Genomic DNA, 18,078 nt, shown 5'->3' with positions numbered 1-18,078 from the left:
CTGCAAACTTTGACTGGAATTAACAACAGCAGGATTCAAATGGATTAATCAAATTTCACGTTATTTTTATCTTTTTTTTTCCATGCAACATCGGGCCTATAGTATTGCCCTTGAAAGTCTCTTGTACTTCACTTTTTGAAATACACACACATAAAAAGCACCACATAAAAGAAAAAAAAAAAAAGAACAGCTATGAAGAAAGTCATCCTAAAATATACAAATGCCAAAATCTCTTCCATACAGCTTTGACTCGGCTTGCAGAACGAGTGCATTTTAGAGACAGCTCGATGTTGCAACATTCAGGCAGTTATTTAAACCCTAACAGTGTGTCATTCAAATGGCCTTGAGCAGAAATGTTATGGTGCTTAATAGACAGTGTCATCTCATTCCAGCACTATCACTTTTTGTGTCTGTTCAGCTGCCTGGTGCTGTTGAACACTCTCAGGCAGTCAAGTACTTTGTTTACAGGCAGGCAAACACAGTGGGGCAAAAAGTCCAGTGCTGCTGCATTGCTCAAGTACAGAGAAATGACCTTCACCTGAAGGGCCCCAGCAGAAAGGGATGGGCAGGCACCCACAGGTACCACACAGAGCCAGCCTGATGTTGGCTCCATGGAATGGGATCTGCCTCCCACCCACACAGGAGACTGAAGGTATCTGCCACAGGTAACTGGAAGCCTGTGTCACAGGCTATCAATAATCTGGGAGGAATTGGAGCTGGTGAGATTTACAGGACCATTTTTATAATATATTAGTGGGTTTCTAAGGCATTGAGCTCCTCTGAATATCCTCAGAGCTGCCAAATTTCCATCAACATCCATTACTTCCACTACAAACTCCATGTTCATTTATACTTAAAGTAACCAACAGTCCCACATCACATCAGCACTTCGTTCCCTATCCTCAACCATCCCATCAGCTTGGTAATGAGAAACTCAAACTACTTATCACCTCATAGCACACACTTCTCCAAGGATAGGTTTTTCCTCTCTCTCCATCCAAACCACGTCAGAGTTGGCTGCTGTCTTGTGACTCAGAGGCTTCTCTGTATGCAAAGCCTTTTGTTTATGAAGGCTGCACAACCCATCTCCCTCAGGTGAAAAAAACTCTTTTCAACAATGGCCCATGTACAGTTGCACTTTGTACTGCTGTGGTTTGGAACCAACAGATGGAGCAGACTGAAAATACACTGATGAATGTATCTAAGGATTTTCCTACACATGTATTATAAACCAATTTTTTGTGTGTCATTGGTATTTAATAATACATCTGGATCTGTTTTGAGAGGTTGTCTTAAGAATGTCCATAATTTTAGACTAACATGTTAAAGTAGTACAGCACTGTCCTAACAAAAGAAGGTTATAGCTCTTTAAAACTGAAATGACTCTGAACTGCTGAAATGGATGAGGTCATTGCTTTATCCTTTCCAGGCATTGTGATCTTGAAAGGCTCCAGTACATGGTGGAAAAATAAAATTATAAGTCAAATAGACTCTGGGCAACTTTTTTTTAAAGTACTTATCTAAAATAAAACATTTGGTCACTTATGTATTTAACAACAGAGCAGCTCTTACAAAAGCAACAATAAGCCTCAGAATTAATATTAATACATTAAGTTGAATTAGTCACTTGGAGCTCATTTGCATGATCTGTAGAAGGAGAGTAAACAGAGAGATACCATTTGTTTGAATAAGAGAAAATAGAAAGGTCAATGTTCTGACCCAGAATTTAGGAAATTATTCCATTCCTAAGGTAATCAGTCTGTCATCCCAATAAACTCCCTTCTCGCTCATTACAAGAAACTTTAATATAAAGCCAAGTAGACCATCTAAAGTTGCTATGGGATTTAGATATCCAACAATTTGCCCCATGACCCTCAGTAGTTAAGTTCCCAAGTTTTCAAGAGTGCAAGCTTTTCTCATACACAGTTTTCCCAAGCATGTTGCTCAAATCTCTCATTTGGAAACCAAACAGTAGCTGATATGGGTAACAGAAGGCATCAGCTACACCCAGCTCCAGTCTACCCCAAACATCTCAACTATCCCTGTGATGAGCTATCACATTGTCTTCCCCATTTCAAATTGAAAGCATCTGGTCATTAAAAAAAGTTTATATTATTTATTCGATTTCAGAGGAAGTTAGATGTTTTCTAACACAGGAAAAGAGAAGGCTATATCCTGATACTGCTGCTCTCAGTGACTTCATACACAGACATGTGGCTCTTGGGCTATTCTCACCTCAGCCTCGTGTGCATGGCAGTGCTGAGCAACAATAACTCACCGCCCTCACCTGCTTCAGAGGAAGCTGTGAGCAATTCTACTGTTGTCACCACATGGTTCCCAATTTTTGGGAACACAAACAAGTTCTTCACCATCTTTATCATGGAATTTTCAAAAAGAATTACAGGTTTTTGTCCCATATTTAAAGGATCCTAATTTAGGATATGTAATTGATTAAAAAGCAGCACTAATTAATTCAATTATGTTAATCAAGATTAGCACATGTATTTAAATAATTGTATCACATTGCTAGATCAATTTGAACAGGATTTAAAAGATCAATTAGGACATATATTTCAATACAGAGCTATCTCAGCAAATGTGTCAGAGTGGTACTATCGTAAAGCAGGCACATCTCTTACTGTGAAAAGACACAGCTCTGCCTTTATGAAAATAACTAAACATCGTGATATTGCTTCAGAGAAAATACCATTTACATGGTTATATTATTTACTGTTAGTATTTATTTTATTCTGGTTTTCCTTGAAAATTTCAGATCGATACATACTGCCTTTGATACTAATCCAAGCAGTAACTCACAGAGTCAGGGGTCTAACCACAGAGCAAATAATGCTATCTGCACACATGACAGATGGCTGAAGAAGTTTAGAAATGAAGCAAACATCAATGAACCAAAGTTGGGGATCTCAGCAAGGGCAGAAGTATGCAGGCAGAGCACCTTTCCTCCCTTTTGGGAGCAGCAGGAGTCAGCCAAGCTCCTGATCTGATAGGCACACTCACCCACGGCTGCTCAAAGCTGTAAGTGCGTCTCCTGTCCTCCACGTCCTCGTCTTGCTTTGCCTGCTGGAACTCCTGCCTCAGGCGCTGTATCCGGTCGTGGTTGTTGGGCGTGGATCTGTTGCTAAAAGAGGAAGGATGGAAATGATCAATCTACTTGAGACCTGCCACCTGAGACTGGGACTGGGACTGCTACTGCAGTAAGACCTTTAGTTCTTTTAAAGATTATTAATGCTGTTTGTCGTTTCAGATGTCGCAAGGACAAGACAAACAAGAATATTTCTAAAACTTATCATAAGTTGTTGGCACCTTTTCAGTATATGTCACTCCTGGAGAATGAAGAGTAATAGATATAGTAGTGTCAGACTTAACATAAAGGGAAATTAAAAGTCTTAATGATCTCTGCTACTGAATAAACAAGAAAGATACTTTTCCCCAATCAATAAACTGTAGTACTGTCCGATCTTTATTCACATCAAATTAATTACAATGCCTGGAGGCTCTACCTATATAAAATTTGGTTATTTTCCCCAATCAATAAGAGCCTGTCATCCCTTAGTTCTGTTTTTAACAAGTCTTTTAAATTGATCAGTCTGAAAGCATTAAAAGGCTTGGGGGCCAGTAAAAAGCCATCCATTTGACAGGGCCATGGGCAGGAATGGATCTGGGCAGCAGACAAGGGCTGGCTTCACTCAGCCCTACAGACACCAGTGGGCTGGGGAGGGCTCAGTCCCACAGGTGCTGATACAAAGCAGCACACCCAGAACCTTCAGTCCTTCAAAGCCATCAATTTTCCACAGTGCCCAGTAACCCACACTCCACAGCACAAGTGTACGTGAAACCATAATGAAATATGCACAGGAATGGCTTCCTTCATGGGGAAGAGGGAAAGTGGGTTTTTATTAATCTTGTTGACGTTTTTCCAGCTGTGCAGTTCCTACCTGACCCTACAACCCCACTCTTTCAAACGTGTTAATGTGGGAACCACAGAAAGCCTGACAAACAAACACGATATATCAAGACTAACCAGAAACATTTTAATCTATTGTTGTGGGCTTCTTGTGCCCTGCATTTCATTGTTTATTTCAAAAGAGCTGATGAGGAATGGACAGCTATTACTTTGTTTCAAAAGAGAAATCTGCAGAGAGACAATGGAAAGCAATTCCATAGATTTCTTTTCTGGGACACAGGGTACAATAAAGCACAGTCAATTTATACCCTGTGTTTTCTTCCGTATGAAAAGCGACAATTCCAGAGTCCATTTGTGACTATTTTCCATGTCTTTTGGGACTGGTAGGTGCAGGGGATTGGAGGTTGTAGATGTTTGAGACGTTACCTCCCACTCTTTTCAGTGCCAATAAACAGAGTTTATCAGTGCTTGGTTGGCCAGACAGAAAAATTAGTATGGTTCTAGCAAAGGCTAATTTTTGAAGTGGTTTGGGTTGACTTTTTTTTTTTTTGTTTAACTTATTTGAAACCAAAGGTAAAGAAAAGGAAGGAATTTAGAGAAGTGTTTTCTTTCATGCCTTTTTTTAACCCAAATTGGAGCTTCAGGAAATGCTTTATTTGTAAGGTAAGTCAATTTCTATGTGCAAATTACTCTTTTGAAAAATACAATTAAAAGAAAGCTTAATTTAGAACAGGTGGAAATGAAACACTGGTATTTTCAAAATTTCCACTTCATTGTAGGTGTGTTGCTAATTTTATTTTCTTAATTCGACTTCATTTTGTGAAACAGCTAATCTCTATTTACAGTTTTATTTTATGTAAATTTATTCCTTATTGTCAGTTGGCCATTGGCCAGCTTTACTATACAACCATTTGTTTTTTCCCATGCATTGCAATAGACTTTACATTTTAAAGGGATTCATCACAATCCAATACAAGACCTACAAAACACTTCTAAAAGATCTGCTGATTTTTAAAACTGGTATTGTTAATCCAACAAACAAGTAATCCACTACTTTCTACACAGACAAGTGTTTTCCCCATGATAAATTGCACTTAAAGAAGCAAAAATATAGCTATTAATATTTCATATGAGAATATATGTTTGAAATAGAAAAGTCGTTGAACTTCTGTGCACAAATTACTAGAGAAGTGCCATCCATAGACACCTTGTGGTATTCAAGATGATGGGTAAATAATCAGTGTTCCATAATCAAGGTTGTTTCAGATTTTAGAGATCATAGTGCAAAAGTGACACTGATGCAGTTTATCCAATGGCAAACGGAAGATAAACCCCAAAAGTACTGCCCTAGACCTTGTGCATTACACAGGATACACTGCCCCAAATGGGCTACTGGAAGGGCTATTACAGATCTGAGGGCTTCTGCACATTTTGTGATAATTATTGACTAAAACAATTACATTATCAGAGGCATAGCAAGAAAATGCATAGTGTCCATGCCATCAAGCCAAAATGTGTCTGTGCCCAAACAACAAATGCATGAACTTGACACTCTCTACACTGCAGAGAGAAGTAACAAAGGACAGGGAGGATCTTGGGATTTATGATCAACTTGTCTCCAGACATAAGAACTTATTTTAATGCCAAAAAAAAAAACCTTACAAAAATGAAAAGAAAAAAGAAGTCAAGCTGATTTAAAAAAAGTTATTCAAACTTATTAAAGGTTTGATAATGGCAGAAAAGATAAATCTTTTAATAGTATTTCTATTTTATCTGAAAAGCAAGGGACATGACTCAGATTTAGAAAATTGCAAAAGAAGTGAATTATAAAAAGGACTATTTCACAGAAAAGAAAGAGCAAAATTAGAAAAAGGCATTTCTGTATCTACTCAAATTTTTTAGACCTCAAAAAGTCTCTAAGAAACAGAAAGTGAGATCAAGTCAGTGGGTTAATAATAATACAACAATTTAATATTTTTATTTAGAAGTGGAAAAGGCAGACAACAAAGGAGGCACTAAGATACATTTCTTTAAAGATTATTTGAGGGTTTAGTCTGCATCTTAGATTCACCTCCTTTGCTTTCCATTTTCATTTCTACCTTGTTCTGACTCTTTAGGTTAAAGTAAAACTGCCTTAAACTTCTCATCACTGAGGGTTTGCACATCTCTGCCCTGGCCTGCCATGCTGTCACCTCTTTCTTTTTGTGTCTTTTTTCATCCAGTTACTCTTATTATCAGTGCTTTTTTTTGCTTTTTTTGATGGTTATGTCTCCCACTGCACTTCCTCTGCACTCAGGGAACACTTGGTACCCCCACCTGGTATCTCATTCAACTCCCAATTAGTACTTCTAGAAGGGTGGAATGCAAAAATCATAAGCACAGGGGAAAGCTGCCACCAATAAAATTTTGGAGTCAACAGTGCAAATCTAACTTTATTCCTTTTCAGGTGCCGAGATGTTCTGCTCTATCTACAAATCTTTATGTGAGTCACATCATTATCCCTTGGGGCAGAGCTAAACAAATTATATCCCGTGTGAAATGTCCTTAGCCAGTCCAAAGCAAAATGAATTTTGACTTATTGGATGAACTGACCCAAGAAAGATGGGGTCATATCAATAGACTACTAGGATGCAGGCTGCAGGTGCTCTTGCTGCTTAAATTCCCCACTGTGGGTGTATGGGGCAAGTCCTCAAAAGTTCAATTAAATGTGCCATGTTTTGTTTGAGTCCTTCATTCAAATGCACTTAAAACCTGAAGGCAGATCCACCTCAAAGACTTCAGGACTATTAGCAGGAAGGAGCAAGTTTACCTTGAAATCCGTCCAAAGGCTATTGAAGATTTGACTTTTGCTAGCTTTAAAATTTTTAGCAAAACTGGAATTTCAACTTTTTACAGTAACCACAGCTTGGCCAGACAGCCTTCCCTCATGCCTACTTAATAACAGGATGGCTGTGAATTTGCAGAAGACAATTAGGACCTCCTAGTATCAGATACCAGTGATGTTCTTCTATCAAAGTGCTCTCTATATTAAAGGTTATTATAATAAATAAAATTCAAGGAAAGGCTTTTAGGGGCAAAGTTTACTTGGGTTGCAAAGCATCTGTCATTCCTTGTATCACAGCTCTATTTGGCACCCCATTGCCTTCCATCTGCAGATGGCACATTTCACAATCAGTTGTTTTGTGAGTGCTGCTTCAAAACCACCACCAGCACAGACTAAAAATGCAATGGTAAGCAAGGCTTAGATAGGCCAGGGCTGTCACATATTTCCAGAAACAAGCAGTTGCAGCAATGGCCATCAGGGTCTCAGATCATTAAGCAATGTCTCAGTGTGATGTCATGCACTGATGTGCAGAGCTGTATTCCTTTCAAAACAGTCAGATTTTCAGCGTGATAAAGTAGGTACAAACATGCCACTGAACAGGGATGACTGAAGCTTTGGGAAAAAATTTATTGGTCTGAAAAAGCATGGAAAAGGGTCTTAACAACACCACCAGGCAGTTGCAACTCGACTAGAATAACCAAAAGGTTAGTAAACAAACAGTGTTCTTTACACCTTGAAATCTTCTATCACACATTTGAGCTGCTGGGGCCTCGCTGGCCTGACTGGCTGCTTAGATCTCTGGATAGCAGTAATAAAACACAGATGGGTTCTTATTTACTTCAAGCTGGCAAATATCTATCACCCATTTGTATGATATAAATTCCTTTCCATTTGAACAGATTACTTGAGTCATATTAAAAATAAAGTTCTGAATTTGTATCTACCTCTATCTACACACAGAGAGGAGCAAGAAACAAATTTATTTCCCCCACACTGAGGATTGACAATGTGGCCATGCCATGGTTGGTGGCAGACATCCTTACCAAAGTACAGGACTAACTGAATGTCTACAAAATTGGCCCTTTCTTCATCACTTGAGCAGGATGAAGCAGCCCAACAGAAAGCAGAGTGGTGATAATCGAATATAAAAACTTCTGCTACATTTACTGGAACTCAAGCATCCTCTCGCCACAGCGCTTAACCCCAAGCAGATGGATTTGTCTGTTTAGGACAGCCCTTGAGGGTGAATAAGCAAAAACTGTCAAGTTATTTCAAAAAGTCATGGACATAAAATAAAATGAAAGCGTGCCCTTTACCAGCCTGAAAGTTCCCACCCCGTCCCAATGCACAGCCTGCTGGTTTGCTCACTTCAAGCAGATTTGTTAATCACCAGTGACACAGATGACTGTGCCCACACGGCACAGGGAGGTGAGGGCTGAGCAGCAGCACAGTTTGTGCTGTCTCCTTCCTGCCACCAGCTTGCCAGAGCAGGTTGGCCTTTTCCGACTATTTTGTACTGTAGTTTATTTTTCAACATCTAAATGCCACTCCTCAGGCTTAAGTTAGTGTAACTGATTTGGCTGGTTCTCTCCTGCCATCGTGCCCTACACATGGTCCTTTTCTGAGACATCAGGAAATGGATTTTTCATGAACACGTGGACATTAACACATACAGACATGGTACACAAACAGGAGCAGCCATGGATGGTGCTGGATAAAAAAGCTGTTACATGATTACAGAATCCCTACAGTCAGTCTGAGAGAAAAATTAGCTGAGCAAGAGATCAAATTTGTTAGACTACAAATGTACAATGGTTGTAACCTGGAAAGAGGCATAAAAAGCCTCATTCGACACTACTTTTGTTTTTCTTAAGTGTCAAAGAATTTATTGGGAATAAGGCATAAAAAGGTAGGGGAGAGGTGTTAAAACCCAAAAAATGTATGAATTACAGAACTGCAAATAAAAATAGTTTCTCTGCACAAGCTTCATTAAGTTTTATCAGCTAGTGTCTTGGGTTTTTACACTGAAACCACAGGTCATAAATTCACAGTAAATCCCCCATATGTTCACCAAACACCTGAATTCAATTTCTCTTCTAGTTGTAAGAAACAAAATGTGCAGTTCAAATTAATTATGCATGCAAAGTTAGTTTCTAACAAGGGCAGCTTCTTGCATGCTGAAGGGTATACACTCTACCAGAATTTTTTTCCCCCGGATCTCTTTCAATTTTGGCTTATTTCTACTGTTCACACAGTTATAAAACTCATCCTCTCCTGCCATTTCGTATTTGCTAAATGAACACAGAGCATTATATATCCTTTAAAGTCTGCAGATTTTAAAGGCAGTTAAATTCAGGGATTGGCTTAATGTGACAGGCAAGATACAGCATGTCACCTGTACACATACCTACACACTTCAGCATAGTAATTCCATCAAAACAAGATTTAAACTTTAGGATTTATGTCAATATATATGCATGTGAAATCAGCTTATTGGGAATTTGTGTCATTCCACTTTACCTTCACAGTGTAAGTTCATCAACTGCAATACCTTGAAGTACAAAAGTCTCCAAACAAACTCACTTTCTTCTTCAGTGAATAAAATTAATTTCCAAATTTTGACATTGTGTTTAGATGATCATTTTACACAATTTCAACAGAAGAAATAATTGAAAATTAAAAAGATACACCCCTCTTCTTCAGATTAAAAAGGTAACCTCAAATGCTCTAAACTCAGCACTCACTTCCAGTGTGATGGCCATAAACAACGTGGAGAGGTGGGGCTGATGGGGAGGTCACTTCCCCTCAGCAGTCTCTTCAAACTTTCCAGACTAGATTTCACTTTGAGTCCCTCTGTGGCCCTTCTGTAGCAGGGCCATCATTTTACAACCAGTGAAATACGAAGAATGCACCCAAGACCCTTTTTATTGCCACCATCACTCTTCCTTATTAGCCTGTCAGAGCCTGCACACCGGAGACTGAAATCCAGTCTTACTTTTCAGTGGAATTCTACTAAAAGGAAAAGCAGAGATTTTAGGAACTTGCTATAAACATCTGAAAACAGCTACTGGGTTATCACACAGTCTAAGTCTTACTTTAGAGCTGTTAGATTTTGCAGATATAAGCCAAGCCAATTTTCAGCCACACACAACTTGTTACAGCTGTTGTCATAGGGTATTGCATTTTCTGAGTTAGAAAAAAAAACAAAAAGGAAAAGAAAAAAGAGAATGCCACGAAACCTAAAAGAAAATACAAGACATCTTACTGTGAATTTCTTATGAGAATGTTAAAGAAGTAGCAGAAATACAAAGGGAAAGATTGAATAAATAATGAAAAAAAGAAAATTAAAAATATACTAGTGATAAAGCAAAGAAGAAATTTTCAGTTTTGATTCCAAATGAAATACAAAATTACTTCAAAGTCAGGTGACGAGAAATGGGCTCTGACCTAAGAATCTTCCTATCCTAACTGGAAGAGACAGTGGTGGCTCCACTGCTGTTACGCCTGATGAACATCCACAATTAGGCATCACAGGCTATTCTGTGCCAGCGTTAGAGTTGCCTGGCACAGCAATACACAGACATTTAACAAAGACCACAGAGAAGAAATCCCCTCCTGTACCTTGCTGGCCACTCCTGTGCCAGCAGAAGGGATCATCCAGAAGATCCCCATGGCTTCAGGCCATGTCAGCCTTTGTTTCCACTTCAGCTAATCCAGCTGCTTTGCTAGAAGCTGTTTGGGGAGAGCTCCCCGTGCTGTCTCAGGATGAGATGTGGGGGCAGGAACCCTCAGCAGAGGGGCAGCAGAAGCAGCTAGGGAGCAGTCACTTCTTAAAGCACAGCAGGATTTGCAAAAAGGAACATCTGTCTGTGGCCAGCACCACCTGTGAGGTGTGAATGTTGTGATGTAGGCACAGCCCAGCTCCCTCCAGCACATCTCACACGACTCAGCCTCTGCTCTGTGCTGACACTGTGCTTTGCACCACCATAAAATCTGCTTCAGAGCCCAACTCTGGCAAAAGCTGGAGTGCAGAAAAAGAATGTGTCTTTTCATGGGAGGGGTCTAGCAACATCAAAAAAAAAGGAAAAAAGTAAAAATATCCTGATAGCACCATTTGAAGAAAAAACAGGAGTGACACTCAAATTATTCCAAATTTTCAAATTTCTAAATTTGAAAATAGATTTGGAAAAAAAAAGTTTATTTAAATAATTCAGTATTTAAAAATATAGTGTAAATTATGAAATTTAGCTTTGTTTCTGTGTAAAACCTCACTTTAAAATTATTTAGATCTTGTTTAATGCATTGACATAAGTTATACTGGAAACTCAAAAAATATTTTATGTTGCTATTACTCTTTAATTACAGAAAACACTTAGTAAACATGTACCAGGATGTTGCAACTAACAAAACAAAATAGGATGTGTTTGACTCTTGTGAACACTTGCCCTTAATAAAAATGACATCTTGTTCTAAAGTACTCATTTAAACTACAGTGTTAAGCAATACTCTGCTAGACAAACATTGAAATATGGGCTAAGACTTCTCTTTAAAATGCCTGAACATTAAAAATGATAATACATTACATAAAGTTCACATGTCTTCCCCTGTCCTTACCAGCCTCTAACATAATTATAGCATAATTATTTCTGTACTTTGACAGAGGGGCTATTGAATTATAAATCTTCAAATAATATTTTGATTGATTTTACGTTATATCTTACTTTAACTGTAGGCCAATTTCAAACTGCAGAATGAGAAATTTTCCATTAAAAACAAACAAACAAAAATTACTTGGTCTAAGGATGCCAAATGCAGGTGAAAGTTTAGGAGACTCCCTTTGATAAGAGTAGATTAGAAACCCTATATAAAGCACAGAAAATTGTGGCATCACTGTTCTATTTTTCAAACTAGATAACTTGCAATCTCTAAATTAAACTTCAAATCTGAGCTTAGTGTTAAGCATTTCATCATTCAGTGCCTGTGCACACAATATGAATCAACCAAGAAAAAAAAAATCAAAGCTAAAATTGATTACTTGAATTGATGCCTAAATTCGCCCGACTGTTGCCTTCTTATCAAGTTTATCACTAAGATTTACACTGATTAGCATAAAAACTAATTAAGATTGTTAAATTAAATATTATATGCATATGGAGAGTAGAAACAAATCTCAGTATTATACCTTGCAAAACAAATGATTTCTGGATAAATCCTTTCAGCATTGTACTTTAAAAATTAAGATTTTAGTGAATAGATGTTTTAATCATGGTTTACCACCACACTGTCTTGATTGACTTTAAAACTATAAATTGCTGTGAAATTACAGTTATATTTTTAAAAAATCAATTCCAGATAAGGACAGAAAAAGACAGCAATTACCTTTTATTCAAAAATTCACTTGGTTATTTAGTGAGTTAGGCGGAACCCAACTTTTACTACTTGAGATGAAGTTTCAAGTTATTTCATTTATTTTTCCTCTTGGAAACACTAAACATGTCTTTTTCTCAGGAATTCTTTTTCAGATGTATTGTGCAGGATGCCCAGTAATGGCTGAGGATCTTGCTTTGCTTTGAAACACTGGATTAGAAATCCTGAATTCTATTATTTCCTGTTTAGTCTCAACCCAAGTGCAGATTTCAGAAACCCAAAAGCACGCATCTCTTACTGCAGTCAAAATACATTTATTTGTAACACCACTTCAACATTTTGCCAAGACAATTAGCCTGATAAAGGCTATAGAAAATCTAACTTATTTACCAGGAGAAGATAAAATGCAATTTTTTGCAACCAACTCTAATCATTTAAAAGGCAAGTATGTAGCTCAGACTACTCACCTGGACCCTTTCCATGGGAAATACAGAGAAATGAGTTATTCCAGAAGGCAATCACAGCACTTGTCTTTGGATGCAGTTATTACTCTCAAGAGCTCATTACTTTTTTTTCATTGACAAAGAGGAGTAGAGGGACAGGCTCAGGATAGTTTTGGACATTAGGGCAGATGAAGCCACTCTAGATGGTTAAATTGTGCTCAAGGCAGGTGGAAAACAAATCATCCTTAGAAATCTGGTACTAGGAATGCTTGGTAGGAGGTGATGGTCAACTGGCATAGCAGTATAACCCAACACTTTAATCTTGTGGCAGAAAAACTCATTAGAACAAAACTAAGTCACTCAGTTTCTCTGTGTTTGCATTCACACAACCACAAATGGGGAAGAGCCTTTTTTAAAGCTCTGTATAAAGTTCATACCATAAGCTGATCTCATTTACTTTAGTATTATTTTAAGGATTCTTTACAGAGTACACTATGCTGCTGTTTGTAATTCTCTTTTATGAAAAAAAGCATTAAATTTTTTAGTTTCTGAAGCATATATAAATGTATAGGCATGCCTGAGATAAGCCAAGGACTGCAGCACAACAGTTTTTGTGGTCAAGGTCTCAACAGTACAGCTAATTTGTACTTCAACTTTTACATTACTTCAGTAAATGCTATGCAAATGCTATAAGGTTTTCTTGGGTAACATAATTGCCATATGCTTTTTAGTAAACAGGAAGGAATGAAACATACATAATAAGTAATTCCACTTAGCGCATCGAATTTATTTTGCATGATATTGGCAGTACATTGCAAAGTTACAACAGTATTATATCTCGTTGTTATTCTTGTAATCTTAGGTTGGTAACGTCTCATTTTGACACCATAATGGTGTCTCTGGGGATTTTGATGACAATGTGTTTTGACATCATGTTAAAATATATCCAAACTGATATCACTTTATTTTGTCATCATTACCTAGTTGGATTTCTAAGACACTGCTTTTTTCTGATATCTTTAATCAGAAAGATTTCAGTCCAAGTGGTAAGTGCTAAAAAAAAGTTTTGCAGATATCAGACATGACTGTAGCACACACAGCTGCTGCTCAAACCTGCACTGGCCAGATATCCCAAAATACAACGGATTAGTCACACGGTATAGGGCCTCAGATCATAACACATGAAAATGTCTTTTCTTCTACAGCATGATAATAAATATAATAAATTGTACTGTAATTTTATTTCAGACACTTGAGGCAGGAGGCCCAGCAGCAAAAACGCTGCTGTAAACCAGAACCTTCTGCTGCCTTTGGAGCGTCTGACGTGCGCTCGCTTCATGGGCCCCGTGCAGAAACCAGAAATATTTCCTGAACGCTATTAAAGAAGTGAGATTTCTAATTCGTAAGCTTTGCTGAAATGGAAATTGCTCCATATGTGATTCTAACTAAAGAACAGCAATGCCAGTTCCTGTACAGAGCTCTAAAATGCATCTCTGAGCTTGAGCTTCAACTATGCAAACCTGTCTAGACCCACTGAACCCAACAGAGCTTTCAGAATTTATGGACTTGTGAAGATCTGAACAAGGTTTTGGGGGAAGAAATAATGAATTATTTTCAGCTCTTAGCTTTTTATTAGCAGTATGAATTTCAGGGATAAAGTCTAAAACAATTTGCTATAGAAATTATCAGGTAAGCTATCCCTGGCTGCCAGAAAGATGCACATCATATCAACTGGAACATGTCCACTTACAGCTATATCACTCAGTTTCTTCTTTTTGTTATTTACTATTTCTTCATTCTTTCTCTACAATGAATTACAGAGCAACTCCAGGGAAATCAACACATTACATGTACTGAGAAGTATATTTATTCAGCACAGCAGCTCAAGTTCTACTTACTAAAATGATTGTTGATAAAATCTCTAATTTTAAGCATTAATGCATAAGATTTTTCTGCCATTCAAATCTGATCAAAGAGATTAAAGAAATTTTTTTCCCCTACACTCTTCTAAACCATAATACTTATCAGAAATTGCTTTTATTATCTTATTTCAGAGAGCAGGCTAGAACTGAGACAATCCCTTGATCCCAGTTCATGAATAAAGCATTTAATGGACTGCACTTGTCAAAGGACACACTCAGCATTTGATCTATACAGTAAACAAATATCTATGAAAAGCAACCCTCCAACATAAAAAAATTGCCTTTGCAACTCATTATTTAAGATATTTTCCTTCCTCTCTTATTTCAGGATTAAGACTCTGAAGGCATTGATGGGATGACAGACTTGCATTGAGATAAAAACAGAATTTTCAAACAACTGATGGCAACAATTTCTATTTCAAGGAAAGAGCTAATTAGACCACCCATAGTTCATATACAACCACTCTCCAATAGAAGGAATTAATTGTTACAACACCAGAAAATGTATAATTATTAAAGAAGTGACAGAAGGCTAAGCTGTACCCTGACATTCCAACACTCTCTGCATAGTTTTAAAGAGTTTCCTTTTCCTTTGGGTATTTCCAGCAAAGGAGAACTTCTGCCAGCAGAAGAAAATTAAGCTACAGAACCGTGAGCCTACAGAGCTATGAACCCAACTGACCTGAAGAATTTGATACATACCTACAAAATGCTCTTTCATGCTCACAGAAGACAAGATGAAATATTACAAGCAAGTAACTGCAGCTATTACCATACTGCAAAGCCAGTTCCCTTTAATGCAAATTATAGACTTGTTTCTACTGGCATTGACCATTCTTCACTAGGCAAAATCCTAGTAGGTTGAAATGTCTGAGAGACACACATATAAGACTATGCCAATTGAAAAAAATATATTTATTTTTAAAAGGTATTAAACCTATTTTTTCTACCACATTTTTTCTACCTCAATTTTAAAAATTAGTGCAGCTTCTTCAATTATCTTAAAAATAAGAATTGCAATTAATTTCTTAAAAATCCTTTTCAATACAATGAGGCTTATTAATGCAATGAGCTGCTAAGTGACAGACTAATGAAACATCAGCACAAAACTGCACTGGTTATTTAATATTAATCACTGAAATAAGCTCATAATGTAGTACTGACTTTGTAATTCAGGAGTTATATTGTAACAGGTCACACTATTTTTTTTCATGTGTGACTGCCATGATCCTGTAAAGAGAGAACGAGTACCAGACATTGCATACCACTTGTGCAGGCACCAGCCTTCATTACAAATTGCTTCTCCCATACAAATGGTAAGAGAAACTGGAATTTTCAAAAAGAACTGAGGCAAGACATGACTTCTAGAGATCAGTTTATGTTGCTGTGCTGCTACCTCAGATTAAGTTCAGTTTCCATTAATTTTCCCATTTGAGCTACACAGTAATTTGCTTTCCAGGAAAACCAAAACCAGGAATTAGAGGCTATGTAAGGAAAGAATGATAAATATCCTTACTAAGCAGGACCCACAAAGATCTGATTTTGCTGCACTTTTGCTATTTACTTTTTATTATTTTTGCCAGATTTCTGCATCATTAAGTATTACTCAAATAGCAGAACCCTATCTGCAGCAGACACTGCACAGACTGCCTACAACCAGTCCTTAGCCAAAGATTTCACAGTTTAAGAACAGATTTGCTCTTGCACAATGGAGGCACACACACATTTGTGAAATGTTCCTTTTCCCCAGAACAAATGCACAGAGTGAGGGCTCAGCTCTGTGACTGACTGACTGCAAAAGGAGCCAAGCCATGCAGGACTACCCTGGAGATACCTAAAATCTGATGAATTAGGTATTAGAGCAGGCTGCTAAAGTCAGAGTACCTGAATGAGAACTCAGTAATGATAGTTAAAGAAATTCTGTGGGATTCTGGGTGTCATCCAAACTAATGGAGAGGGTCACACCAAAGTTGCTCACTAGGTCAGGAGCTGACCAGCACACAAGATGGTGATGGTATCTACCCTGACCGTGAAAAGAGATGGCAGAAAAAACTGAGTGAAGTAACTACAAACTCATTTTTCCTACATTGAAATTGAGTAGATGCTTTTTACAGTCCATCGTGATTGTTAAAAATGAGAATCCTTCATGACACAGTTCAACCCCTCCCTGTCTTCATAGTAGGCAATGTTTACTGCAGCTACCCCTACACACATGGGTAGGGAGGTCAAGGAAGTCACAGCACCTGGGGAATTGACTTCATTTGCATCATTTTTACTGCTACTCTGATTAACAGACAATGCAGAAGTACAAGCAACTCCCAGAAACCATTCCAGGCATTATTTTAATCAAATGATAATTCCCTTTGTTGTGTACAGCTAAATGCTTCTTTTCCAGCTGTAAAAGCTGGTATTGAGAGAACAATACAGCTCTTTAGCTCATGGTACTTACTTAAAACAAACCAAATGGCATGTCATATTGTACCTAAGGCTCTATTACTAGTGACCAATTCCGGCTGCATTTTTTCAGTTACATCACTCCTAGTAAATTACTTGCACTTGATATAGACCAGGCATAAAATGAGCAGAAAACAAAACTTTGGCCATTTTAATCTAAATTCTCATAATGGCAGGTCAAATTTATGTGATCTCTTTGGTGAATTGGTTCCTTTATTAGTATCCAGTTTAATTCAAATCAGAGTCTTCTACAGAAGATTAATTAAATATTAATCAAAAGTCCAGGGCAGTCTAAGCTTCTGTTCCATTAACCTAAATGTGACTCCACACAGAACCACAATGCCTTTTTTCCCCCTGCTCTATTTTAAAAAAGGCTTTTAGTTTTTTTCCCGTTATGGTGCAACTCCTTGTGAATGCAGACATGCTATTTGCAATGTATGTTTAAAGGTCGTGATTCTTTTTCCTTTTCCAATTAAAGCTGCTCTTAATCACAATTAAGCCTTCAAGAAACAATTAACAGAAGTCAAAACTTTTTTCCATCAATATGTTTAAGAGACGAACAGTGTATACCCTCTATTACCACTGGTGTCACTGAACTAATTATGTGATGTTAAGGTTCACCTTCTTGGGTGTAAATTTTGGGTTGAGTTGACACTAAAAAGAAACATCAATTTATTAGGAGATAAAACTTGTTCCACAGTAATGGAACAGCTGTGTATATAAATTTATTGCAGCTTAATGTTCTCACACATAAAGCAATTAGAGCTTTCTGACAGACAGACTTGCTAAGTATAGTGTGGAGCATACAGTAATATGCAGTTACAGGCACAACATACTTAAGAGTGATCATCTATATTCTGTACAGTAATATCAATTTCTCAAGCCTTCCAACCCTAGATGTGTCCTTAATTAACATAAACGTATGCTTTTAACCATGTGAAATTTTCCTTTTCTGAGGAGGAACCTTTTCATGCCATGTCATTTTATTCACAGATACCTCTTGCGCTTAATTTGGCTTCTCCTTCTGCAGGAATAAATACAGCCTAGGCCTGGTTCCTTTAGGTGGGCTTAATTGTTTTGAGGCAATAACACTGTCATGAGATTACTTAAAAAAAGATCCAAAAGTAAAACCATATACATGGT

At 37.6% G+C, this 18,078-nt stretch overlaps 1 protein-coding gene across 16 annotated transcripts in view; it reads right to left on the bottom strand.

The window, feature by feature from the left end:
- PARD3 (par-3 family cell polarity regulator) overlaps positions 1–18,078 on the bottom strand; it is a 448,279-nt gene that overhangs the window by 13,475 nt on the left and 416,726 nt on the right. For all 16 annotated transcript variants that reach the window (XM_033067619.1, XM_033067689.1, XM_033067626.1 and 13 more), the window contains one exon: positions 3,019–3,139. In XM_033067619.1, coding sequence (XP_032923510.1) covers positions 3,019–3,139 — 121 coding nt within the window. The remainder of the gene's footprint in view (positions 1–3,018; positions 3,140–18,078) is intronic.

Source organism: Catharus ustulatus, chromosome 1 (genome assembly GCF_009819885.2).
Source record: "Catharus ustulatus isolate bCatUst1 chromosome 1, bCatUst1.pri.v2, whole genome shotgun sequence".
NCBI lineage: Eukaryota > Metazoa > Chordata > Aves > Passeriformes > Turdidae > Catharus > Catharus ustulatus.
The sequence above is the reverse complement of the archived record's forward strand: the minus strand, read 5'-3'. Positions and strand labels throughout refer to the sequence as shown.